This window comes from Eubalaena glacialis, chromosome 1 (genome assembly GCF_028564815.1).
Source record: "Eubalaena glacialis isolate mEubGla1 chromosome 1, mEubGla1.1.hap2.+ XY, whole genome shotgun sequence".
Lineage (NCBI taxonomy): Eukaryota > Metazoa > Chordata > Mammalia > Artiodactyla > Balaenidae > Eubalaena > Eubalaena glacialis.
In genome coordinates, this window is record NC_083716.1 from 88,681,733 (window position 1) to 88,709,496 (window position 27,764).

Below are 27,764 nucleotides of genomic sequence, written 5' to 3' on the forward strand. Positions count from 1 at the left end.
TAATTGTTCAGTCAGAGTTACTTTTATGGAAACAAAACATTATTCTATCACTATACATATATCACAATTTCCTTACCAGACCTGAATTTGATTTGTTTTTTTTAATTACAGTCTTTCATATTTCCATGAATGTTCAAATAACGACAACAAAAAAGCATTAGGAACCAGAGAGGGAAAACTTTTTAAAGTGTGCAGCCTTTTTTTCTTTCTAACTTGGAAGATAATGCTCATGACTAATATAGAGGGTATAAGATTCAATATTTCCACAGTTGTATTTTTAAATAAATGCTTGAACCTGGCTCTCCATTTTGGAAACCTGGCAGCTCCCACATGGGCAAGGCCATTCATTATATTTCTTAGGGTGTCTGACGTTTCTCCAGCTGTTATTTTCGGGTTTCTGGGTTTGTTATGTATTTGGAGTGTTGTGTACAATGACAGCTGCTTATTCTTTTGCTTCTTAGCTTATGGGAATTGTCCTGACAAGCTTTCCTGAGAACAGAATTCTCAGCTCCTATCATTTTAATTTTACTGGAAGTTAGCTCATCTGATACTTTCTGTTTTCATTTTATTTTTTAATTTGATTTTTATTTTATATTGGAATATAGTTGATTTACAGTGTTGGTTAGTTTCAGGTGTCCTTGTCTGATACTTTGTGCCGAGTAATTCCCTTTCTGCCCCATTTCAGCTGAGCTTTCAGCACAAGATCGGGATCCTGTATTGCAGAGCCGGCCAGAGCACCGAAGAGGAAATGTACAACAACGAGACGGCCGGACCAGCTTTTGAAGAATTCCTTGATCTGCTGGGCCAGAGGGTGCGGCTGAAAGGATTTAGTAAATACCGGGCTCAGCTGGACAATAAAAGTAAGCTTCAGACGTGCTTGTGTGTGCACAGATTTAATGCTCCAAAGGTAGGCACACCGCGGACATCTAAGCTAGCGATCCCGAGCCCTCCCCTTCTTGACCCCCTGCAGCGGCCGAGCCGGCTTATTTGGGATGGAGTTGAGATTTCCTCAGATGAGCAGAGGGGGAGCATTTCTCAAGAGCTCTGTGTCTCACATAAGCTCAGAGGGTCAATTCTTGTTCCTGTGTAACAAGACCAGAGATTCCCCGGTGTTTGGTGAATAATCTTTTAATATGTTCTTCTTTCTTTTCACCTCACCTGTCCATCACACCCTTTCCCACTGCAGCAAGGATGAGCCCTGCATTCATTTCTGAAAGTCTAAACATCCCCACATCCACTCAGGCCGTGCTCACGGCCTTATCTTGCTCGTTTCCGTTTTCACGATGTTACCTGGGGAGCTGAAGCAGTGATGAAAAAGCTGACACATCCTGCTTCCCAAGAACCTTAGTCAGGTCCCCTCAAGCGGGGCACCTGTGGGTGCCCTCCTAGGATGTGTGAATTTGTCTTGTCTCTTCATGTAGGCAATCGTGTTCCTTATGGTTCTGATAAACTCTAAGCATTTCACCTTCGTATTTGTGTTGTTATTTCGTTGCTCTCAGCACACCTAAAAATACCAGGCAGAGTAATTTTGTGTATCTGGGGAAATTCTGCTTATTGTCAAGCGATTAATCGCTTGCTCTTTTAATGAAGGATGAGCATATAGATTCTGAACTTGGAGCACCTGGGAGGGCATCCAGCCCTAGAGGAGGGGCCGGTGGGAACTTTTCCCTTGGGGAGGGGCAACGTGTGGCCGAGCCAGGGTTGGCATGGAGGCCACCTGAGCCCCTGCAGCCCCTTGGCCCGCTCACCTTGGGACCATCAGAGATACTTGCCTGGATCGCCGACGGTGCCACTCTTAGTGCGCATGGCCTGTCATCAGTTCTGGGGTTTTGATCTGTTTTTGAAAGTTACCCTTAGAGGATAGATCGCAAGACCTGGACACGGTGTTGGCTCACATGCGGGCCCTGTGTGTCCTCCACACACGCCAAGGTTGGAGTTTGACTATTAGGCTGAATGTGTATTGCTCATGCCGCAGAAATGTTAAGGTTAGAAAATAATTTGTGACAGCCATTGCAAATATCCACAGCTTTTAAGAAGGATCAGTGAGACCTTTTCTGATTTTCTCCTCTGTTTCCTGTGCAAACTCCCCTTACCCACAGACCGCCACATACCCCCTAGAGGTGCTGGCGTGCCACCCTTAGGGACGTCCTTCCAGGAGAACCACTGCCAACGTGGACTCATTGCTATGCATGCCTGCCGTCCCTCTGCTGTGGGGTGGATTGGGGAAGCATTTTAAGAGCTTCTGAGCTGTACTTTCTATAAAACTACAACAGAGGTAATGCAGATATTTTCCTACATATAGAATTGACATCAGCTTTGAGTTTTGATGACCTAAGAGATGTCTTTAATACATCACAGAGGTAGTGCTAAGTACTTTAGTGCAAGGAAATGATAACATCGGAACAAGATTTTGATGTGTTGATTCTAATAATCAGCAAGTCTTTTATTTTTATGAGCAAGACCTTCTGTGAGATGCAAAGAAATCATGGCATGCCTTTAGAGAGGCGGTTTCTAAGAATTATGTTTCATGGAGTGGTCAAATAAAAAGTATGTCTTTCGTGCAGTGGGCAAAAAAAAATACTTTCCTTATTAAATACAGGAGAGTCGTGTTGCAGTTTTCATTCTGCCTGCCCGCAGGACCTTGGGCAAATCTGGGCCTCATTTTCTTCACAAAGAAAAGTCAGAGTTTCAGGCTAGAGTATCTGAGATGTCCCTTCCAGCTTTAAAATGGGTTGTTCCTCTCTTAAGTACAGAATGAAATGGGGTAGGAACAGAGGCGCTGTGAGCCGCTAAGGTGCTCTGCTAACCAGTGGAGTATAGACCCCTCAGGCCGTGGCCGGCCTTTCTTTGGTTGGCTGCAGAGAATGATAAAACCGGAGACTGCCATGATGGCCCTGTATCTCTCTCTCTTTTTTTTTTAAATAAATTCATTTATTTATTTTTGGCTGCGTTGGGTCTTCGTTGCTGTGCGCGGGCTTTCTCTATTTGCGGCAAGCGGGGGCTACTCTTCGTTGCGGTGCGCGGGCTTCTCACTGCGGTGGCTTCTCTTGTTGCAGAGCATAGACTCTAGGCATGTGGGCTTCAGTAGTTGTGGCACGCGGGCTCAGTAGTTGCGGCTCACGGACTCTAGAGTGCAGGCTCAGTAGTTGTGGTGCACGGGCTTAGTTGCTCCACGGCATGTGGGAACTTCTCGGACCAGGGCTCGAACCCGTGTCCCCTGCATTGGCAGGCGGATTCTTAACCACTGCGCCACCAGGAAAGCCCCCCTGTATCTCTCTTTGAACAGAAATATTTGCAGCAAACCCTTGAACAAGCTTGAGTTGACCTTTTGCATTACCCTTCTGATGTTTAAAATAAAAACTTTGAAAATATTGACTACTTAATTTTAGAAATTGGTCCTTTAGTACTACTTGGGATAGACAAATTATGACCACATTTTTGAGAGTGTTTCTCCCCCTTCCCCCTAAAAGTGCATTTTTCTTCTTTCATTATGATTTCCTGAATCTGAAGCCCATTGACCAGACTGTGAAATATCTGTCGGCATTTCTCTTACTGAATTTTAAGCATCATAGTAACAGTGTTGTGAGGGGAGTCACTGAACCTGCAGGGTTAGTCCATCCTCTGACCTTCCGTGTTATTTCTTCGTGGGAGGAACAGTTGTCATTCCCTCACGACTGGCCTGCTCCCTTCCAAAGCCACGTTCACCCTTAAGGTCCTGAGACAAGACGGTTGAAATGGAAGATTACTCTCTAGGAAGTCCTAAGAAAAATAACAAATATGCATTTAATGAATAGTTAAAAGAGAAAATGGGGGCTGGATAATATAGAGCTTATTAGATGAATATCCTCTCTGACCATCTGCAAGTTGATTTATCAGTATCCGTAGATAAACATTCTACATACTCCCCTTACGCATGAAATTTCCTTCTGTGAGTACCTTTCAGCACAAAACTGTATGCAATACTTTTTTCTAGAGGATTTCCAGGACTATTTCTGAGTTGGATATAAATGTTGGAAATAAGAATATGTTGCATGATTTAGAAAGAAAATAATAAATGCCCGTGAAGGTTAAGTGTTTTAATGTTTTTAAAGTAAAAATTTTAATTTTCAGATTAAAATAAGGTGAGCCCAAGATCACTACTTAGAGTTCCCCCAACAAACACAATGGAATAAACTTTGTTTTCAATACTATTGAACAGTATTCTTTATTGTTGTTTAAAAGGTAGAAGATAAACCTGTATATAGATCAAGGCTTGAGAAGGGCAATCTTGAGTTCTGTTTACATCTTAATTTCTATTTATCTTTTTGTCTTTATCCATATGCAAAGTGGTTCAAACCCCCGTCCTAAAATTATTACTTAAACGTTTTATAGTCACTGTTGGTTTGGGTGTCTGAAACTCTCAGTGAGGTAATCTGTTGATAATACAGATGGGTTTCGAATTTGCACAGAATCATTCTGCTTTTCAAAAGATGAATAGCTGTATGATTAACAGGGATTCAGATGTCATAGTTTTTTTAACATGTATCAGTGCATAATATGCAGTAAGAGATCACATTCATCCTTCCTGGTCTTAATCATATGACTGCATCATCGCATTGCCTGTCAGAAAGAGAAGAAAATTACTTCCATCATTCAGGGAAGAAATCCCTAACATCTTTCGTTCCCATTTCCATATGAAGTCAATCCTGTTTCATTTTTCTGGGTTCTGGAGGGTCAAGTGCCCAAGAATAACTGATAATTAACTGTAAACACGCGCACACACACGCGCACACACACACGATGGGGCAAGGATAACTTCTGGTTAGCTCAGCCCTGTCTAATAATTGCACCCAGACCGGCACCAGGCCACAACTCCTCCTCCCGTGCTCACCTGTACTTCTTGGGGCAGCAGCGTCTCGCCCATGGCTCATGTGGGTCATCTAAGTTAGCACTGCGAAGGCAAGAGTGTAGAAGAAAAGAGAGGGGAAACCACGCGTTCAGTAGAAAGCGCCTGGGTGAGAGCAGATGAGGAGAAAACTCAGGCCGCAGGCGTGGGCTGGAAAGTGGTAGAAACAGGGCCTAGTGAGAGAGCGGGGCCACCCCCAAGACACTGGTCCTTTAGAGTTGGGAGGTCTGTTCTTTTCGGTTGAATTGCCTTTTGTAATAATGACCTTCTAAGTGTTGAATTGCTAATCTGCAGCGGCCTCACTTGTTCTTGCAATTAATCTTTGTTTTCAGCTGATTCTACAGGAACGCATTCCCTGTACACGACGTACAAAGACTACGAGCTCATGTTCCACGTGTGTACCATGCTTCCACACACGCCCAACAACAGGCAGCAGGTAAGGCCTCCTCCCACCCCCCTCGCAACAGATGCCACCTCCGAGGGCAGCCCTTCGATGGTATCAGTGTATTTCGAATTTGCAAAGAATCAGTAGGTTTTTTTCTTTGAATGGCATTAATAGCCTTTGACTCTTTTATCATCTGGGAGTATTTGGGCTTTAAAGGGATTATTATGGCACAAGTTTTATTGCACTCTTTTCTTACAGAACTTAGAAACTCTTCCACACTCACCTGGATTGCTTGCCAGGCAAAATCTTAATGGGAGGCAGTGTCAACTGTATTAATTACAGAAGAAGTCAACTAACGTAACCTGAGCTTCGGTTTCTGCGTGTGGGTAGATAACTTCTAGAAAATATTGTAAGAAAGAATCTTGTAACTCACTCGTGGCGTTCTTTAATTATAGGGGTTTGATTACATTTGGGGTGAATCCAGAGTTAAAGCAAGGTTTGTTTCCATGCTTAGAAAACTTAATTTTGCTGATGTCGCGTAACCGCACTCCTTTGCTCTAAATTAAAGCACCAGGGACCACATAGTAGTTGTTCAATAAGCATTTGTCATGTGAATGAAACTTAATTGTTGCAGAGAACTTTGTCTTTCTTTTTTACTTTTTTTCTGAATGCTCATGAAATTCAATGAAGGTAGTCAAGGGGTGCATTTTTCCAGCGAGGCCACTTGCCCTGTTCCCAGGTGGGACGAACCACCTTAGATCCCACAGCCGGGAGGAAGAAGAGGCCCCTGACCCCCAGCCCGGCTTGTCACATTTGGGGCTATAGCTCCTCTGTTTATTCCTCTTCTCGTGGTAATTGCTAGATGGGTTTTTTCTACCTAATACTTAACTTCAATCCCTTGTCCTTGCTGTATTTTCTACAGGGTTTTCTAGTAATCAGAGTTCTGCCCATTACCTTCAGAGGATCTGTCTTTTGATCACATGTCTGTATGTCTTCTATGACATGGAGTTACAATCCCTAGATCACACGTATGAATTTGACACATGTTTTAAACTAAAGGATTTCTAGCTCTTCAAACATTTATTTGGAATAATGCCATATAGACTCACTCGATATTAAGATGCTCCATTTTAGACCATGCAGTTGTCCTGCAGATACTTTTGCAATCATCCAGTAATTAAACTCTGGGTGAGTTGTTGTTGAGAAACCTGATAGGGCTGACTCAGGCCCAGAGACTCTGTCAGTACGTTAGTGGAAATAGAACCAGTGCCTTTGGACCCCACTCATGGAGCATTCAAACCACAAGGCCCTGCCAGCTCCCCAATTAACCTGAGTCACTGGACTCCAAACCGAATCCAGTGCATTGTTTCTCAGAGGGCAACCTCTGGAATTTCGAAGTCCCTTGACTTTGCTGTTACCAGAACTCAAAACTGGCTTCCCCCGTCCCCTTTTTATTGAACAGTAATTAAAAGTGTGGTTTAATGAGTTCTTTGTACCAGAGTTTCTTTCACTGAAACTCTCCCCGAAAAGTCCTACACGCAAAAACGTGGATGGAAGGATGGGGGTGGGGAGTGAGGTACGTGGGTCTTTTCAACTTCCCAAACGGGAGATTAAAAAAAAAGAAATCCCTGTACATTGAGATTGTATATTACAAACTCCGTAGCCTAAAGACTTGTTGGTTCCATTTTTGTTTTTCTTTTTTAACTTGAGTGAGAATCCATGGCATTGAGTGTTATGCCAATGCGTTAGAGGTAGAAAACTGCTTGTTTTGCTTTTTTAGTTGCTCTTACTATATGTAGAATATATACGATCTTATATGTGTTTCATTGGGAAATCTATATACTCAACGTAGGATGTAGGCGAGTAGTCACAATATAAAAGGGGTGAGTGTAGGAAGGGGGATAAGAGTCATTGGACTTGTATTCTGAACTTATTGTAGTCAGTCATTTGCCTTGTGGCCTTGGAAAAGATGCTTAGTCTCTCAAGAAATTTGATAATTATATAATGAGGATGTGGTCTAGGTGGCCAACAGTGGGTGCTTGGAGCCCTGTACTGAGAAGGAAGAATTCTACACCGAGGCTCAGGCAGGAGGAATGCTGTATTTTTGAGATACCTTCCAAGGGTTTGGAAGTGGGCAGGTGTGGCACACCTGAGCGTATTTGGACAAGATGATGCATCACATCTCCCTCTTAGTGTTAGAATTCCGTGATTCTAGGGCCTTCTTTGAGGCTTCCTCCTTCTAGGTTGGAAAAAAGCTTCAGCAGAAAAATGTAGTTCTTAAGAGCAAGAATTCTAGAACCACACTTCCTGGATATGAATCTCAGCTACTTAGCTTTGTGACCTTGGGCACAATTGTCTATGCTTTATTTTCCTTTATCACTGGAAGTAGAGACTTTTACCTCTTTCTTCACTGAGTGTCGTATGCACACAGGACCACTGCCCAGAACGTGGAGAGCAGTCAGTTAACGTTTGTTGAATGAATGAATGAATGAACCTTTCTTAGATGGTAGTTAGAATTAGGTGAGTTAATATGTATAAAGCACTCAAAATCGTGCCTGGCACAGAGTGTGCTCAGTAAGTTTTAGGTGTTATTATAATTTATAACTTATGAGATATAGAGGACAAGTATTTTAGATGACTTAATCTGCATTTTATCTTCCTGTTCCCAGTCCTAAAGACCTATCATGAAAAGCTAAAGCCTGAATAGTTAAGAAAGGAAGGGACTAATTTATCAATAATTTCAGAAAATCATTTTTACTTTGACATTTAATACTTTGCTAATCATGATCATAATATTCTGGTCATAGATCAGTGATGGCACTGTGCAGTCTTGGAACACAGACTTTCCGAACTTGTTGTGGGTTGTGCTACTTTGCCATCTCTCTCACCCACCCCACCCAAGCCCACAGATTATGGTAATACCAAGGGCGTAAGTGTCTGAAGTGACCATCCGGGTTGATGACTGCAGTTTGAGGCCACAGAACTTAGCAAAGTTAACTGGTCTGTACGTGAAATGTGCCTCTGACTTTGGCCTCATTAGCCCCGTGGTATTTGTGACTATTTCACTGTTCCAGACGCATCCACCTCAGATACAATTTCTTGTGTTTGTTCTTATAATAAATCAAGCTGAAAGCTGATTCCAAGATGTATTAGAAGTCTTTAGAGAGTTCATGACAGTTGCAAGAGAGTTCAATCTTTGGAATGTCTGGACTCTCACAAAGAAAACCTAGGCAGATAAGGAAGCCCGTTCTTGGAGTGTTTTCCCTCTTCAGTCAAATCCCCCAGGTCTCTCTCTGGGTCTGCTTGGCAGTCAATCCACTTTTCCCAGGGCTGTCTCCCCTGGGTGCTTCCCTCCTGCTTGTCCTATAGACAGATTGTAGTTAAGCCATCATGGGATGTTATCAGTGGAAAGAACCCCACAAATTAGCTTCAGACTTCACTTTGGCAGAGACAAACTAAGTATATAAACAGATGAAGGTAGCATGGCTTCTGGCACACAGTAAACTTTTTTGTGTGTGTGAATGCACGTGTAATGTTAGAACTGCCCTGCTTGGAAGGGGTTTCCGAGCTCCATGGAGGTCCCTAAGGAAAAAGACAAAACCCCTGGGCTTCTGAGATTCCATCTGAAGAATCCTGGTCTTAGCCTAGGGGTGGGCTTGACATCTACAGAGGAAATAGGGACAGAGTTTGTTAGGCTAGGCTGGAACCCCTTCTCCATATAATTTAGACAGATGGTCAGCCCTTGCCGTAAAAGGTTTGTGTACATACTTCTGTAAGTCCCTAATTGGTACAGCTGAGAAACCATTTAAATATTGGAGGAATCTACCTCATTAAGTGCTCTACAGCCAGGTCCTGACTGCTCTTGGGTTTACCTATAAATAGTAATCTGGAGTATTTTGGAAGCATAAAAGGCGTATTCAGCTTTCCATGATTAGCTTTATTCCCAGGCCAGAAAGAAGAATGTATACTTATACCAGATAATAAGAATTATTGCTTTGAAAAGGGGCTGGTGTTGCCCAGTTTCAGAAGAGAAATATTTGTATCGTCATAATCCTTTCTTATCTTCACTTTGTTATTAAATCATTAAAAATCCGCATTCTTGGTTTATTTCTCTTTCTCCATTTCCAGAATATTCAGTCTTGCTTAGCTGCTTTGTACATTTACTCTTGCCATTGGTAAAATATTTTATATAATATTTTTATATTGGTTATATAGAATGGTAAATCAGCAATGCATCTTTGAAATGGTGATTAAATTTGACCTCTTCTTGCTGATCTGAGATCAGAGTGGTTAATTAGTGGTCACTTTTTTGTGGAAGCAAAGGAGGCAAGATCTTTTGTATTTATGTGGTAATGTGTGTAGGTTTCCCCCTCTTTCTTGTTAGTCAGACTACTATTCTATGTTCACTTTTTCTGTGTCTTTATACAGGAAACTTTATAGATGTCTCTTAAAAATGAGAGCAAAATTCTGACCACTAGTACATGCTCTTTTGAGTACAGAGAGTACGAGGGGCTGTGTGGTGTGCATGCATGTGTGTTTGTGTGTGTTCTGTGTGCAAGCGTGCAAAATTAGGACAGTCCCTGAAGGAGGAGAAGCCAGCGCTCCGTGTAAAGGGGAGACACTTTCTAAGCAAGGGTTGGCAGACGCAAGGTGCCTGCTGCAGAGACAGGTGGGCGTGTTGCAGGGACAGAGGGTGGCTGTCCAGAAGGGGAGGGGGGTGACGGGGTCAGACTGCGGGAAGGATCGGGACAGACCAGTCTTTGTCAGCCCTGCTCCTACCGCTGGGACTTTCAGACGATACCCCAAGGACTGAGATCCAGAATTTATGATTGTTTTTTCAAAACGGGATACATTTAATTTTTTTCCTCACTTCTGAACTCATCTTTTTGAATTTCAGAACTTGTAATCGTTAAACGATGCAGTTTTCTCTTTGAGATCATGCTCATTTTCACATGTTTGCTTCTTAAGACAAGAACCTCTCTCTGGAGATCCACCTTCTCCAGTTTCAAATTAAGCTTTCTCATCACTGACCCTGAGAGACTTCTTCTGAACCACATCCCAGACACATCACATCTTCTTACGGTGCAGCCTCTTTCCCCCTCTCCTCCAGAATTAGGTGCAACATGCTTTTTTTTTTTTAACCTTCCCAGGTTTTTTTTAAAAAGAATTTAACAAATGAACCTATTTGCGTAGAGGCTGGTAGATCTAACCAGGTTCAACTTTATGCCATTTTCAATGCATATGCAGCTGCCTGGAGGTTGGTTGTTTTCACTTGCTTTCGGTTCTTGCACCAAGTTAAAACTGGACCTGTGAAACCCTGAAGTGTGTTTAAGGAATTGAAGATAAACCCACAGGTTGCTATTTCTGTAGCATCTGTATGCTTTTTGTCAGGGAATTGGGTGAAGAATCACATTTTCACTTTCCTTGTCATACCAAGAGCTTATTCCTGGCTCACAGCTTGAATCAAGTGTTGGGAAGTTAGCAGAATTGACTATGTAAATCTAATACAATATTTATTAACTCACTCACGCGGTTGAAGACTCTTGAGTTGGCCCTCTTGGCACTGAAGAAGTGTTAGGAGCTTCTCGTGTCTAGAAAGGCTTAAAAGACGTCGTTCCTTAATCCCCGAAATAGCACCGGCGGCGTCTTGGTGACCAGGAACTTGCCTTGCTGTCTTGCTGGGCCGCCCTGGTTTATGGGCTGCCATGCCCTTTCCCCTTCCATTTCTGGAGTCGACTTCTACAGAATTTCATTGACGAGTTAGAACAAGACATAACTAACTGCTGAAGAGAACCCTAACCTTTATATAAGAAGCCCAAGAATTACTTAGGTTATTGAATGTCTGACAATGAATAATGTTTCCGTGAACCTGCCAGATGCTGTATTTCTTTAGTCTCTAAAAAGATTCAGATATCCTATTGATGGGCCAGGTGTTCATTTTTCTTCGTTTATTCCCTACAGAGAGCTTGAGATTTTATTTTCCTCTTCTTAATGAATCTCCTTGTTCCCCACCCTCCCCTGCACTTTTTCTACAAAGTGCATTTTGTGACCGTGGTTAAATTAACTAGAATTTTAAAACTATTTCTAGCCCATTTTACAAAGCAAAAGAATATGCTTAGAAAGGGGCAAAGGCGGGTTGGCACGTCATCAAGGTAACTAGCCTTAAAGTTTCCTTTAACTTGCGCTTTAAATATTCCCATGGTGAAGTGTAGAACTGGACGCATGGTCTTCCTTCAGGAGCAAGAGAAATGGGTAGGAATAGCTGTCCACATTTCACTGACTAGTGAGGCTGGGCTGCCCTCTGAGGTTAACCAGGAGGGTGGCCAGCGGATGCCCTAGTCACTGGGGAAGGAGGGGCCCGGGATTCCATACGTGGCCTTGGCCACTGCAAGCTCCATTTTCTCATCAGTCTGAGAATTCCCGTGTTTCAAGGAGATCGAGAATTCCCGCGTTTCAAGGATATAGAGGAAAGTACAGTATAAGCCATTGTGTTCGTGCTCAGCAAATACATTGAACACATTGTTAGGTATTTCAGTTTTTCTTTTAATTTTTCATTTGTTCCTGAATTTTGTTGTCCTGTTACAGTACATGTGAATCATGTATTTCAGTTATTGCGGAAACGAGGGAAGAATATATCTTAGCCTCGTACAGTTTTCAGCCTGTCATGATGCTTGTTTTATTTTTTTATTTATTTTTTTGGCCGCGCTGTGCAGCTTGCAGGATCTTAGTTCCCGGACCGGGGATCAAACCCCCGCCCCCTGCAGTGGAAGCGCGGAGTCGTAACCACTGGACCACCGGGGAAGTCCCGTGATGCTTGTTTTAGATTCATGTCCCTGCCTTGTTTTCTTTTCTTTTCTTTTCATGAAATGTTTATTGTGGTTAACATCTGTGTCCACTATAGGCTGGGTAAATAGTAACACAGTGAATATATGACTAGTTGGCTACTGATTTTTTTACGTGCATCTTAAAATGTCACCTTTTACTTAAATATCTAGCAAACATTTTTAAAACGACAGCTGGCTCATTAATGGATATTAATATAGCTTTCAAAACTTCACTCAGGCAGTAAAACAATTTTTGTGTGTTTATAACTTTAACCATGGGGATTTAAATAGGGGTTCTCCAGCATATGAATCAGCGATTGAACTGGCCCATAGTAGGGAACTCTGGAAGAATGGACATTTGGTTCCCACTTTTCTAGGCCTTTTATCATGCTAAATCACAAGTCAGGGCCCTGACAATGAAATCCTTTTTGTATCTGGGTTTAAAAGGTTTTAAAAGTTGAAATTAACCCTCTTTACAGTGAAGTATGTTCTGTAAGTGCCAAATAAATTTAAGCGCGAGCTTGTTGCCTCTGTTACTGCTCGTAAAGAGAGATTTACTACCTGAGATTACCCCGTTCCTGCAGTGACATCACCAACTCATGTAAGGATTACTGTCTCTATGAAAACTGAGGACCGCAGACTCTGTGAGCACAGACCCTCATGGCTTTAGGTGCATAAGCTTACGGAGTGTACGGATTTGTTGGTGTGTATTCAGAGTGGGTCACAATTTTATTGCGCAGTGTTACGTGGCTGTGATTGTGTATTTGTAACGTTTGTTTATTCACTTAGCCAGTGTGTGTGTGGGTGTCTGCTGTGTCCTGGGCAGGCCATTAGAAACTGGGAAACCAAAAGTCAACGAGATACATCTCCTGCCCTCCTGATGATTATGACCTGATGCAGGAGAAGTAAACCAAGACTTAGAGTAGGACACGACAACTAATGTGGTCGCCATGGGCCTGGGGTATGGGTGCAGGGCCTGTGCAGTCCCTCCAAGGACATTCTTTCCAGTGTGCTGGTAGCTCAGCAGAGACCTGAGTGGTCTAGGAGAGACTTGGGGTGAAGGGGGGCATTCTTGGCAGAAGGAACATCGCAAGTAAAGGGGTTCAGGTGTTACTGCCCTGGGGTTCCTTCTCTCCTGATGCATTTGTAATTTATTGCGTTTTCCAACTGTTAATCTGGTGGAATTCTGTGTTCCCGAAATACATTGAAAAGGCTAGATTTCAGTTAATTAGCTTGAATATATCAGCCGCCAAAATAAGTCTTCTGTATTTTTGTTGCAGAAATGCACGTGTCATTTAAGCCCCTGACACCCTAGTGCAGGACTTTCAGCCACTGTACCTTCCCTTGGACGCTCTGCCGTCTCCTCCTTTTAAGTCGAAGAGCTTAACCTACAAGATTCCTTAAAGCGATTTTAGCTCTAATGTGCTGTTATTTCAGGGCAAAAAATGATAAAGATGAAAAGGAGAGAGAACACCAGTTGCATTTCAAAGCAAAAGATGAACTTAAATATTGAGGCTTTTCTCTCCATAGGTCTTTGGACGCAGCCATGTCAAGGAGCCCTAGCTTCCAAAGGATGACTCTGCTTTTCTAGAAAAACTCCTTGAAATTGAATGCTGAGTGAACTCTATACATTTACGTATCTTGTTTTTACAGAAAACTGTGTCTGTAACTCTGTGTGTGTGTGTGTGTTCACTTTCCTGACTGCAGCTCCTGAGGAAAAGGCATATAGGAAATGACATCGTGACCATTGTCTTCCAAGAGCCCGGAGCACTTCCTTTTACTCCAAAAAGCATCCGGTCCCACTTTCAACATGTCTTCGTCATAGTCAAAGTGCATAATCCATGCACTGAAAATGTGTGTTACAGGTGAGTCCCTGGCGTTTCGTGCTCCCAGGGTTGTTCCAACAGGACCTCGTTCCCCAAAATGTCTTCCAGTTAGTTTTCCAATTATTATTTCTATGCCCATAATTATCCTCTTTTTTTTTCTAATTATATTTCCCACGGTCTTCACTCAGGCACTTTCTTTCTTTCTTTTTCTTTCTTTTCTTTTCTTTCTTTTCTTTCATTTTATTTTTGGCTGCGTTGGGTCTTCGTTGCTGTGCGCGGGCTTTCTCTAGTTGCGGCGAGCGGGGGCTACTCTTCGTTGCGGTGCGCGGGCTTCTTATTGCGGTGGCTTCTCTTGTTGTGGAGCACAGGCTCTAGGCGTGCGGGCTTCAGTAGTTGTGGCTCGCGGGCTCTAGAGCGCAGGCTCAGTAGTTGTGGCGCACGGGCTTAGTTGCTCCGCGGCATGTGGGATCTTCCTGGACCAGGGATCGAACCCGTGTCCCCTGCATTGGCAGGCGGATTCTTAACCGCTGCGCCACCAGAGAAGTCTTACACTCAGGTACTTTCTGTAAGAAATAATTGCCTTCTTCCCATTTTGAAAAGGTGAAATTCCTAGCGGTTTGCAGTTCTAGGTTTCACCTTTCCTCAATGTTAAAGACTTCCTCCAGTCCCTGCCAGACCGTCGCTTGATTAATAGCAGCCTCGGAGGTGGAGGATCTGGCCATTTCAGTGCTTCCCTGAAAGAAATGCATTCTGGTGGTAAAATGTTTCTTCCCGTCTAAGAGCTTGGAAACACGCACACGGTGGTGTGGTGGCATGTCGAGATAGGGGTTTGACACTCGCTTTGGTGATTTCAAAAGGCCATCCAGGTGCCTCGGAATCCCGAGACTGACAAGGCCCGCCCTTCCTCTACCCGTGCTCTTCCTTAGGAAACAGCTGTCACCGAAGGCTCCTGCCCTGTGGGGTGTCGGTGAAAGAGCCGGTCTCTGACTTGAGTGAGAATCCCGCTCTCCTGCCCCCTCATGGCACTTTGTAACGAGTTAGCTTACTTTTTGGAGCCTTCATTTCCTTTTCTGAAAACTGGGGGTAATAGTACCGACTTCAATATGTAGTTATGAGGAATGAATAGCAGGAATTATGCAGAACACCTGTTAGAGTTCCTGGCACTCATCTTAAAGCAGTGGTTACCGGTTGAGCTGCCTCCCGGGCCTGGATGGGGCCCAGGCCTGGGCACGTGTGAGGGGGCAGAGGGGCCTGTGAACTGCAGCTGCGCCCTCCTAGGGGCAAGGAGACTGGCCTGTGTGCATGGTGTCGCCAGCTTGCATCCCCACCCCATGCTCTCCCCATCTGCATGATTTCCCCCCATGGTGACCCTTGTATGCACCTCAGTTCAAGACCCCTGGCCTGAATGCTCAGAACGACTTTTTATTAAAAAAAAAAAAGTGATATTTGAAAAAAAAGGACATTAGTCTGTATAAACGATACGCTTAAAACAGGTAACGTTGGTGCCAACATGTTCAGTCGGCTTATTCTTCTGGGATCTCCCCTGATGAATGGTAATTATGAAGAGTAATCTTAAATGAGCCTTCCTAATGGATTGGGAACGTAAGCCTAGGGCTTGATCGTATTTGGTGTTATTTTACAGGCTGCTATTCTTAGGTCAAATCAAGTATTTTTAATTACTTTCTATCTTTAGTTTATGCTTCTATCATGAGGGTGGTTGATTAGCACAAAAGATCTTAAGGATAAGTAATACCTTTTTATTTTTATTTCTTTTGGGTTTTCTGTGTTTAATTAAATTACCGGGGAGGGATGCTTTTGATATAGATCTTACCTATCAGCAAAGTGGCTTGCATTATGTTTTCTGTGGTAGAAACCAGCTTGTACAAATGGTTCAAAGATGGGGTCATTGCCTTTTAAGATAGCACGTTGCTATCGCTAAGTTATCATTTCCTAATGAGATTCAAATGTAAAGCAGTGGAGTGCCTCTAGGTTTTGGAAGTGCCTCATACACATTCATAATGATCACACTTCCCACCTCATGAGTGTCCTTCAAAGAATCGATCGTAATCTTCTGGAAAACTAGTCAAATCAATTCCATGACATTTTTATGAAGATGTGTTTACTCTGTCACAGGGAATAAGGTTACAGTGCCCAGGTTTTCCAGAAACACCTCATAGGTCTGTTTCCTATGATTTCCTCAAAACATACCAGTCACAGAATAAATTCATTAAAATAATTTCCAAGGAACTGATAAAATATAGTCCAGGTCTGCTGTTTTCTAGGTTGCTCTGTCTTAATCACGGGTGCGTTATTTATAGAAGCCTGGGTGGGTCGCACACGCCCCTGTGACCCCTGTGCATCGTTCATTCCATGAGCTTTGCACAGGTGCTGAGTGGCAGTGAGTTCTGGCGGATCATGATCTGCAAGTACCACGTAGCTCAGAGGCGTGGTCCAGACAGACTGCTGGGGCGAGATGCCCTCCTCTGATAAAAGCGTGCTGCTAACTAGGGCACGCGTCCAGAGTGTGAAAGAGCAGGCTCCCACCTTCCAGAGAAGTCTGAGGCATGGCCCCTGGATACAGCAGGGCTCTCTCTCGGTGATGCTGGGGCCACTTGAACCTAGAAAGAAATAATGGGGCAACATCCACAAAGCTCCATGTTATGTCATTTTAGTCTAAAATTATTAAAAAGCAAACTTAACTGATTGCCTGTTTCTTTATACGAGATTCTTTCATTTCAATGGTTGTAGCCATTGCAGAGCTAACTCTGAGGGATTTACGTGTTTGTGTGCTTTCCAAGATAAACTCTTTGCAAAATGCATCCTTTAATAGCTGAATGAGTAAACTTCTTGCTGTCTGTAGGCTTAGTAGCTAACTGTCAATTAAAAGGGAAGTAATATCTATACAAAATGATGACTTCCATTTTAGAAAACTTACTATGTAGCCCCTCCTTAAAAAAATTAGATGATAATGTTAAATCGATGATGAAAACGATAATTCTTTGTGGCAATAATAGTGATGATAACAGTTGGGTTAATAATAGCTTAGCCTGCATTATTTTGTTTAATCCTCATGGTGTGCTTTTGAGGATGGTACTGTTTTAACCCCCATTTTACAGACGAGGCGCTGAGGGATTAAGTGACCCAGAGTCCCTCAGAAAGTGGTGGAGCTGGACTCTTAGGAAGAACACCGGATCCTGGAATCTGCTGTACCCCACGTTGCTTTCCTAAAACCCTTTAACTGGCACATGTGAAGGAAGGCTCATCTTTGTACTGTGGCCCTCAGTGGAGGGGTCTTATGTCTAAATCATCAGTAAATGCTATCAAGTTATTTGGATAAAATAAGAAATTCTAAAACATACTCTTGTTTCCACCCACTGGGAATTATCCCAGTCTGGCAAAAGAATATTCCTTCTTAACTCGGCTTGAAAGAATTACGGATTATATAAGCTTTTGTAACCAGGGGTTTCTAATTGATCCCCATCCTCAGACTATCATGGTTTTCCTGGACTAGTAATAGTAGTAATAGTAACCCTAGTAACCGCTGTGCCTGAATTCTGCTCCTTTTTTTGGTACAGCTTTGATCTGAGATGCGTAGGATAGTGGTTTATCGAGCCGCACTGTACCGTACACTGTAGTGGAGGTGTCCAGTTAGACATTTGGGTTAATAATTTGGGACGAGAAGAATCGCCCTGTTAACAGATGTCTCTCTCTGCCCACTCTGGAGCTCCACAGTGAGAGCCGTCTTGGAACACATTTAGATATAAAAAGGTCGCCCTGATGCTTTGGCTTAAGGGCACCCCAGCTGTAGTCAGAGAGTAGCTTGAGAGCCACAGAGCTAAGTGCAAAAAGTAATCCTGTAAGATGTTAAATGGGATGTGACCTCCTCAGCATTCCATGGGTAAAATACTTCCAGGAATCTGTGCTCATCACTGGAAGAGAAAACCACGTTTGGGAGAGGTGATCACATGAGTTGATGATGGCCAGTGTCGGGAGGGCAGGGTCCAGTGCACTGAGAGGCCGCTTGAGCTGGTTGATCCTTCCGGTAGAGAAGCAGCAGGTGTGGCTGCGCTACCCACAGTCCAGACATGCAGCTTTGGGACAGCTCTCTACGAAATAACACCCGAGGACAAGTTAACTCCTACTCAGTCTAGAAAGTTCTTCCTAAGGATGGTAGTGAGGGGAAGACGGGTCATATATGGTGTCAGCCCCTCAGCCATCTGAACCTCCACGATGTTTCTAGGACCTTCCTTGAGGACATGAGTCAAGTCCCCCCCACCTCCCTCTCTGGTTTAGCGCCTTTACTACCATGCATGTGAGTGAGTTTGGTCTTCTGTCCCAAAGGGAAGCGGTCCTTCCCTCCCCTTTCACTCCAGCTAAGGCCCCACCCGGACCCTCTTCCACCTTATAGCTCTTTCCCCGGAAATGATGAACGCTGCTGTAGGGTGTGCAGGTTACAGCAAAGGGGAGAGAGCCCTGGGGACCGTGATCTGTTTGGAGTCTATCCAGCCACATTCCAGAAAAGGAATTCACACCTAATGCTTTCATTCCTCAATCACCGCTTTCAGGATTTTCTACCATGAAGAAGATGAAACATAGATTGCTTCCTTTGTTTATCCCAACACAGAAAATACCAGCCTGGGCAGATGTGGGGTTGGTTCCCATTCTTGGCCTGCAGTAGCTGCTCAGTAAATGGGGAGTGCTGTGGGGTTCATTCATTCACTCACTCCAGTCCTTCATTTGCTCATTCATTAATTCACTCATTTCAAAAAGGATTTGAGAGAAGGAAAGCTTCTGTCTGATACAGGGGAGCATTATTGGTTTTGCCGTATTAAGATGGTTATTGCCATCACTATACATTTGACCTTTTCAGTCCCTGGAATCTCTTAAAACTTTGCTCCTATAAAATCTTCATTTAGATTTTCAAAATGTGATCAAGTGAGCATTTCCTTAAAAAAAGTGACATTCAAAACTTTGAGCCCTGTAAGCATGATCATCGTGTCCAATAGCAGTGAGATCACAAATAGCCAGCTGAGCTAACCTCACTGCTGTTGAAAAGTGTCACTGTCTGTCAGTGGTGACCGGCCACAGAGTTGCAGAGCACCAGGCTGGCTACTGACCCATCATCCCTACCTTAGTTAGCTCGCACAGCCGTGACTAGTACCACAGACCTGGTAGTTTAAACAACAGACATTTATTTCTCACAGTTCCGGAGGCTGGAAGTCCAAGATCAAGGAGTTGGCAGGTTTGGTTTTTCCTGAGGCTGCTCTCCTTGGCCTACAGATGGTCGTCTTCCTGCTGTGTCCTCACATGGTCTCTCCTCTGTGTATGTGCATCCCTGGTATCTCCCTGTGTGTCCACGTTTCCTTCTGTAAGGACACCTGTTAGACTGGATTAAGGCCCACCCTTATGGCCTCATTTTGACTTAATCATCTCTTTAAAGACCCGATCTCCAAACACAGCCACGTTCCCAGGTACTGGGGTTTTGGACTTCAGCATACAAATTTTGGAGGGACACTACTCAGCCCATGACACCCCCTCAACTCCTAAGTTTGAAAAGTTTTGCTAAAAACAAAAACTTGATACCCAGAAATGAGCATAACAAGAGGCTATGAAGTAGCTGGCTTCAGTCGAAAGTGTGGGCGTATGTCACATTTCTGAAGCTAACTATTACGGCCCCACGATTCATCTTGTTTCTCCTTTTCCTCCCTCAGTGTTGGAGTTTCTAGATCAAAAGATGTGCCACCGTTTGGTCCACCAATTCCCAAAGCCGTGACTTTCCCAAAGTCAGCAGTATTCCGGGACTTCCTTTTAGCGAAAGTAATCAATGCGGAAAACGCAGCCCACAAATCAGAGAAGTTTCGCGCGATGGCCACTCGGACGAGGCAGGAGTACTTGAAGGACCTGGCGGAGAACTTCGTCACGACCGCCACCGTGGACACCTCCGCGAAGTTCAGCTTCATTACCCTGGGTGCCAAGAAGAAGGAGAAAGTAAAGCCCAGGCAGGACGCCCACCTCTTCAGCGTCGGAGCGATCACGTGGCACGTTGTGGCGCGGGACTTCGGCCAGTCCTCGGACATTGAGTGTCTCCTTGGGATTTCCAACGAGTTCATCATGCTGATCGAGAAGGATTCCAAGAACGTGGTCTTTAACTGTTCCTGCAGGGATGTCATTGGCTGGACATCTGGGTTAATGAGTATCAAAGTGTTTTACGAACGAGGAGAATGCATCCTTCTGTCCTCGGGGGACAACTGTGCCGAAGACGTCAGGGAAATTGTCCAGCGACTGGGGGTAAGTACAGGTTTCTGTTTATCCACCATCCTTAGGTCTGCAATCCCAGATTCATAGTAGCTTCTGCTGTGGAACTTCCACCCCAATCACATCACCTAGGGAGTGAATTACTATTTCTTAGGGGTAGAGTTTGATTTAATTTTTTTTTAATTTTTAAATTTGTATTTTATATTGGAGTATAGTTGATTAACAATGTTGTGTTATAGAGTTTGATTTTAAATGCTATGTCCTTTTGAGCTATTGCTGGATCCATGAATGGTGGCGAAACACCCATTACAGATTGATTGGAAAGGAAAAGTGAAGCCAACTTTCCAAAGGAAACATCGGGATATATTTTCATAGTGTTTCAAGGAAGGACAAGAATTTACTAGATATTATGTCTGTTTGTAGAGACTGGCACGACAGTACCTTCCCAGGGGGAAACTAATAGGCACTGAATCACCGTTGACCATATTGATGGTCAGAGTAAGCCCTCTTTGCCGCTTCACCTCTGCATATTTATACAACAGGTATTTTTGTTTAGTCTGCCAGATTAAATATGTTATTAATCTTGCAGCCAGTTTCTCACAGAGGTTTTAGAATTACCCATTAAGTTAGAAAGACTTTAAGAAAAAAGTCATAAAAAAGATTGTCATTTTCAGTACAAAACCATGATGTCCGTGGTATTTAACAGTTGTATTTCTACTTCGTATTTTAACAAAGGAAGATATAGATTTTAGTTTGAGTATATACAATAGAATTTTAAGAATAAATGAAATATAAGAACAAAATGTGCTTTGACAAAAGAATTTTTCATGTGTAAATCTTCCCCCCAAGGGGATGTATATTTCATTAATTAGAGAAGATTTAGTCAAATATGGATCATGAGAAAAAGAGAAATTATACCCATTTCCTGCCCCCTTTCCTCCCACCAAATATAAACCTTTTATTATTCCAGACCACGTAGATGAGACAATGCAATCATGTCAGTGTCTGCTGGCCTTGGAGAAATAATGTCATTATTTGCAGACGCTCTTTACAGGAAAGGACCTCAGTGTGTTCAACAGCATTGAGGGCGTATGTGCGCAAGCTGAGATGTGATTCAGGGATGATTAAGTGTGTGATCAGTTTTCGTATCTGGAGAATTGAGTTATCCTGTGAGTCTCAGGACACGCTGTGCTTTTAGTAATACTGCAAATACTTCTTTTTAGGAGACCTACTGAGTCATCATAATTTGTGCTCCGGAAGATACAACATAAAACACACCCCCTTCACCAGCCACCAAAATGCACGTCCCGTAGGTTCTGACACATTCACTGTTCTGTGGACCCCATTCTACCATTTTCCTAGAAAAAATGACTATATTGCTAATGTGTGACTAAGGTGCCTGATATCTGGAATATATTTGAGGAAGTATATTCTGTGTCTCGGATGACTTGTGACAGGAGATGGTGGAAACAAACCAACCCAAAGACTGTTGCGGGGTTAGAACAAAAGGCTGGTGCAGGGCAGGAGCAACAGAAATGGAAAGGAAGAGGATGAAGCTGTCGTAGTGGAGAGATGGGGAAGGGGTGCTACTGGGCAGATGGTGAACGCTGCATTTTCTAGTGGTGGGAAGTGAAATCAAAGGTGTCTGTTATGCAGGTAAAGACACAGGTGGGGAATAAGAGCTCCCCCCTAAAGAGACAGGTAGGGCCGTTCTACTCTCAGAAGAGCCCAGGCTTGGTTGAACACTCTCCTGTTGCCATCTTGAAATTCTCAATAATTTTTGACTAAAGGGCCTGCATTTCTATTTTGCCCCAGGCTCCACAGATTATGTAGCCAGTCCCGGGTACATGGATAGGAGGCCACCATGTGATAATTGAGGCCAAGTAATTATGTGAGGAACTCCAAATAAATGGAGAGCATGATCCTTCAGCCTTTGCAAATGTTAAGGAGTAAGGAACAGAAGTGAGAAAGATATCGCAAAAAGTAGAGGACGTGGCAGGTGGTTGGAAGAAATAAGAGGAAGAGACAGAATAAGAGCAAGTAGGACTTGGAAAAACATTTCACTCTTCAATCTGATATATGGATGTTACATTTCAGCTGAAAATTGCATCCATATTGGAAAGAAGGCTGGGCACATGTCATATGTAGGCTTTTGGTCGGAGAGCTTAGTTGAAACAAAGCTGAAAAAGAAGTGAAGGAAGAATTTATTCAGGTTGTATATATTACAGAAGTGCCTTTTCAACAATTTTAAATTAGTTCAGTTGGTAACTTTGGAAACTTCAGTCTTTCAAAACTTCACCACTAAGACCAGCAATCCATTTCCCCATTTTCCTAAGCCCCAAACTGTCATGTGCGCCTACAAGAAACTGATAAGCAGGGTGGGCACCGTGGCGGTAATAACCATGGTAACCTCAGCCACACCGGTGATAGCACTGAACCAGCCCCGGTCCCACAGCTGTACTTACAGTCATAGGTCTTATTAAATAGGAATCTGTGTATTCAGAGCGTGTTTCATGGAAATGGAGCATTTATTAAAACTGAAACTTCATACGTTAGCTCTGTGCTTTGGGGGATATGGGTATGATACCTCCCAACTTTCAACTGCCCACAAATAAGTGATGCCGTGGTCATCAAATGATATTCTCCATGAACCCATGTTTTTCTTTCAGTGCATGTGGGCTATTCTCAGTAAGCACTTTTGAGGGTGGCATTAACTAATTATTGGTGCTTTAGTTCACCGAGTGGGATGCTTGTCTACAGACAACAAGGAGGCTCGCTGGCTGGCCCACGTTTGATCTGAATGGTCCTCACCACCCAAGCGAGCAAGGGCAGGCTGTCCCCAGGAGAGGGATCCTAGGGGCTAGAACAGGATGTCCACAGGGCTGGTGCACAGAGAGCACTTAAGGTTTTCCTAACAGTCTGACTTCTACTGCTGCCCATCCTGTGGGCAGGGCGCTAACTGTTAGCTTGGAAGGGCTTTGGGCCATTTTTTTCTCCATTGTTTGTATATGGCACACTTTGCATATCCATTCAACCATCCATGGACACTTGAGTTACTTCCACCTTTTGACTATTGTAAATAACGCTGCCAAGACAAATACCCGGGTGTACCTCTTTGAGACCCTGCTTTAAATTCTGTTGGGTATATACCCAGCAGTAGAATAGCTGAGTCTCATGGTAATTCCATTTTAATTTTTTGAGGAACTGCCGTGCTGCTTTCCATAGCTGCTGCACCATTGGGCCATTTTTTAAGTTGAATAAAATTGTCTAATGGGGAATTCCCTGGCTGTCCAGTGGTTAGGACTCAGCGCTATCACTGGCAGGGGCCCAGGTTCCATCCCTGGTTGGGGAACTAAGATTCCACAAGCCACACCGTATGACCAAAAAAAAAAAATTGTCTAATAGGTTTTATTGCTTGATGGGTGAAAGGCTTCACATGTTTTCAGTTGCTTCAGTCCATCTGGAACAATGGAATTTATATGCTTAAGAGCCAAGTCAGGTGACGTAGAAAGGAGAGGGGGTAGTTATCAGAGCCCGTCTTAAGCTCACAGGCTCTGTGTCAGTGGCTTCTAGGAAAAAGCAGGACGCCTGTATCTGGTTTGCCTTTGAAGAATGAAACCTTCATTTTACTTTTGTTATTTTCATTGCGCCTGATGCCAGGGGTAATTACGGTAAAGTCTGGATTGAACCGTGTCCTTGTCTTGTCATCTTGTCACTGGGATGTGTGCCCCCCGCAGCGCCACCCCTCACGGTCCCCTTCCCCCTTAGATCGTGACCAGGGGCTGCGAGACTGTGGAAATGACCCTGAGGAGGAACGGGCTGGGCCAGCTGGGCTTCCACGTGAACTTCGAAGGAATCGTCGCAGACGTGGAACCTTTCGGTTTTGCGTGGAAGGCCGGCCTTCGCCAGGGGAGCCGCCTGGTGGAGATCTGCAAGGTGGCCGTGGCCACGCTGACACACGAGCAGATGATCGACCTTCTCCGGACCTCGGTGACTGTGAAGGTGGTCATCATCCAGCCCCATGACGATGGCTCACCTCGGAGGTAGGCTCTCATCCACACTCGCTCCTCCTTGGCCTCTGTGGCAGGTGCTATCCTGCAAGGTCCTCAGAAAGTGTGGTCACGTGCACCTTCCACCTAAGTTGTCTGGATGTCAACCATTCGGGCAACTTCAAAGAGCTTTAAAAAAGTCATTAGTATATAATAAATGATAAACTGTCATTTTCTAAGCATTTTGTTGGGACGTTGAAGTCATTGGTTAACAGGATATTTAAGAGATCTCATTGATTTAGGAGATCAATGTGTGGAGGAATATCGGGACATCAGATACACTGTTTGGTGACCACTCCATTCTGGTTGAACTGGTCCAGGGCTTTCTCCTAAGCTGTCATGGGAAACCTAGGAGAAGAAGTGGCTGGACTTGGAAAGCTCAGAGTGGATGGGTGGGGGGTAGAGACAAGAATGGGATTCGAAAGTGACACCATTCCATTGTCAATAGAAAGTTCTCACGCTCAATATCAAGGAAGTATTAGGCCAAGGGGAGAAAGAACTCTCACTAAGAACAAGCCGCCCACCTGGCCTTGGCCCCTGTTGTGCAGCAGTGTCTATAGTGGTATCTGGAGTGCATTTTCTCTGCCTCTGTCTCAAATGCAGTTCCCTACTGGCTGGCCGAGAGCCCTGGCTTTGGAGGGATGAAGCATGCTTGGAATCCAGGCGTTAGCTGTGTGATCTTGGGTGGGTCACGTGCTCTCTCTAAGCTTCCCTTAGTATCTGTAAGATGGCATTATAATATTGCCTACCTCGTACTGTGTGATGAAGATTAAATAAGGCGATAATGTGTAAGGCACTTGGCACCTTCTGGCATGATCAACACCTTACTCATTTTAGTTAAAAGAAAAATAAACTAAAACTTTAGGATATACATTTGAATTTTTTCATGCCGTAAAAGAAATCCTTACTCAAAGATAGCAAGGTGACTGTGCCCACTTTCTGATCTTCTGTAGTAACTGAGGTCACTCTTTCTACCCTGTCCATCTCCTTTGTCCATCCTCCAAACCAGCACCGTCCAGTCGCACTTTCTCTGATGACATGTTCCATATCTGTACCATCCAAACGGTGGCCACCAGCCACATGGGTAGCACACACTTGAAATGTGGCTAGTGTGACTGAGGAAAAGGAGTTTTCATTTTAACGAACGAATTAAGATTCAGTTAGCCACATCTGGCTCGTGGCTGTCATATTGGATAGAGGAGCTCTAAACCATGGTCTTTTTTAGAAAACAAACCAATGGTATACCACCTTCCTCTCTGGTTAATGTGCAAAATTTTGCAAAAGTGTGTTTCTATTGGTTATCTTACCATTTGCCTCCTGCTTGACTTTCTATGGTCTTGTTTCCTCTATCTGCGCAGTAAGTTTACAGAATAAAAGTTAACGAGCTGAAATTCTTCTTGAGAGTAGTAGCCGCATGTCACAGGAAATACCCAAGGTGTTTCTTGTTGCCTTGCAGGATTCTGTCCCATTAAACCCATTTGCTCCTCAAGAATCCCATGAATCACTCATGGTGGTATGCGTACAAGAAAATCAGAGACAAAAATTACTTTCTTAAAAATGAGCCTTGGAAATAACAGAAAACAAATCCTTTAAACTTTGAAACTAAAATAATTTTGTAAGTGTTAGTCTTTTAAAATAAATTTTAAACCAGTTATTAGAAATTTTTCCATAAGATAAATTTCTTTCTTCATTGGCTAGAGTTATAGGTTTGTAAATTTTGTGGTGAGAATCAAGTCTTTTCATCTGTCTTAGAGGCTGCTTACTTCTGTAGAATTAGACAAAACTGTTACCATGTTCTCCCAAAATTAAAAAACAACATTTCTCTCCTATTTTTAGTTTTGGTCTCCTGTTACTCAGTAAGACATTTCTTTGAAGCTTTCAAGAGATCTGCTTAATAAAAATGTTGAAGTTATCATTATATTTGATATTTAAAACATATGATTTAGAAAAATAGAATCTCCTAAGAAATACGGAATTGTTTTTCAGCTAAAGCAAATGAACAAACAAAAACTACCATTTAAAAGTCCCGCCTGTTATTTTTTTTATCTAAGGGCACGTTATCTGCTTTGGTCTGCACATAATTAATTCTTTCTTTGTTTTAAATGCAAATTCTCTTATCGAAGCTATTCAAGATATTTAGAGATTTTGCCTTTGTCTCCTCAGAGTATCCTTAATGTCATTCCCTGAAGATGCAGATTTTTCTCCCGTTCAATCTGGAATAACCGTCTTCTATATTTTTTAACCTTAGCCAGGATTAGAACTAGCTGATCACCTGGTAGTAAACACTCCAGAATTGGCCTGCCTGTCACCCACATTTCCAGAAGCCAGGAAGCTTTTAAGCCTAGCATGTATCATTTGAAATGCTTTCAATTCAGCCTTCCAATTTTCTGAGAATTTGAATTTGTAAATTTGCAAACCCACATTTTTGTTAGTTTTGGATCCTGGTTCTGCCTGCGACTCTCTGAGCACCCGGATAAAAGTGCTCACTGCTGTCCGGCAGCCTCGCATCACGCACCGGAAGTCATCCGTGCAGTGACAGCCGTTTGCTTTAGACTGTGATGTTGAGTGTGAAACGTCATTTTTGTTTGTTTGTTTCGTTATTTTTAACATCCTTATTGGAGTATAATTGCTTTACAGTGTTGTGTTAGTTTCTGCTGTATAACAAAGTGAATCAGCTATATGCATACGTATATCCCCATATCCCCTCCCTATTGCGTCTCCCTCCCACCCTCCCTATCCCACCCCTCTAGGTGGTCACAAAGCACCGAGCTGATCTCCCTGTGCTATGTGGCTGCTTCCCACTAGCTATCTATTTTACATTTGGTAGTATATATAAGTCCATGCCACTCTCTCACTTCATCCCATCTTACCCTTCCCCCTCCCCGTGTCCTCAAGTCCATTCTCTACATCTGTGTCTTTATTCCTGTCCTGCCCCTAGGTTCATCAGAACCTTTTTTTTTTTTTTTCAGATTCCATATATATATGTTAGCATACGGTATTTGTTTTTCTCTTTCTGACTTTCTTCACTCTGTATGACAGACTCTAGGTCCATCCACCTCACTACAAATAACTCAATTTCGTTTCTTTTTATGGCTGAGTAATATTCCTTGTATATATGTGCCACATTTTCTTTATCCATTCATCTGTCGATGGATACTTAGGTTGCTTCCATGTCCTGGCTATTGTACATAGTGCTGCAATGAACATTGTGGTACATGTCTCTTTTTGAATGATGGTTTTCTCAGGGTATATGCCCAGTGGTGGGATTGCTGGGTCATATGGTAGTTCTATTTTTAGTTTTGTAAGGAACCTCCATACTGTTCTCCATAGTGGCTGTATCAATTTACATTCCCACCAACAGTGCAAGAGCGTTCCCTTTTCTCCACACCCTCTCCAGCATTTATTGTTTGTAGGTTTTTTGATGATGGCCATTCTGACCAGTGTGAGGTGATACCTCATTGTAGTTTTGATTTGCATTTCTCTAATGATTAGTGATGTTGAGCATCTTTTCACGTGTTTGTTGGCAATCTGTATATCTTC

General features: G+C 43.3%; 1 protein-coding gene across 7 annotated transcripts in view; it reads left to right on the forward strand.

Moving 5' to 3' along the window:
* SIPA1L2 (signal induced proliferation associated 1 like 2) overlaps positions 1 to 27,764 on the forward strand; it is a 220,286-nt gene that overhangs the window by 141,409 nt on the left and 51,113 nt on the right. For all 7 annotated transcript variants that reach the window (XR_009699556.1, XM_061182463.1, XM_061182497.1 and 4 more), the window contains exons 5-9: positions 686 to 860; positions 5,218 to 5,321; positions 13,802 to 13,959; positions 19,632 to 20,208; positions 23,944 to 24,218. Coding sequence is in view for 6 of the 7 variants with exons in the window: in XM_061182463.1 (XP_061038446.1) it covers positions 686 to 860; positions 5,218 to 5,321; positions 13,802 to 13,959; positions 19,632 to 20,208; positions 23,944 to 24,218 (1,289 nt within the window). In the remaining variant the exon portion in view is untranslated. The remainder of the gene's footprint in view (positions 1 to 685; positions 861 to 5,217; positions 5,322 to 13,801; positions 13,960 to 19,631; positions 20,209 to 23,943; positions 24,219 to 27,764) is intronic.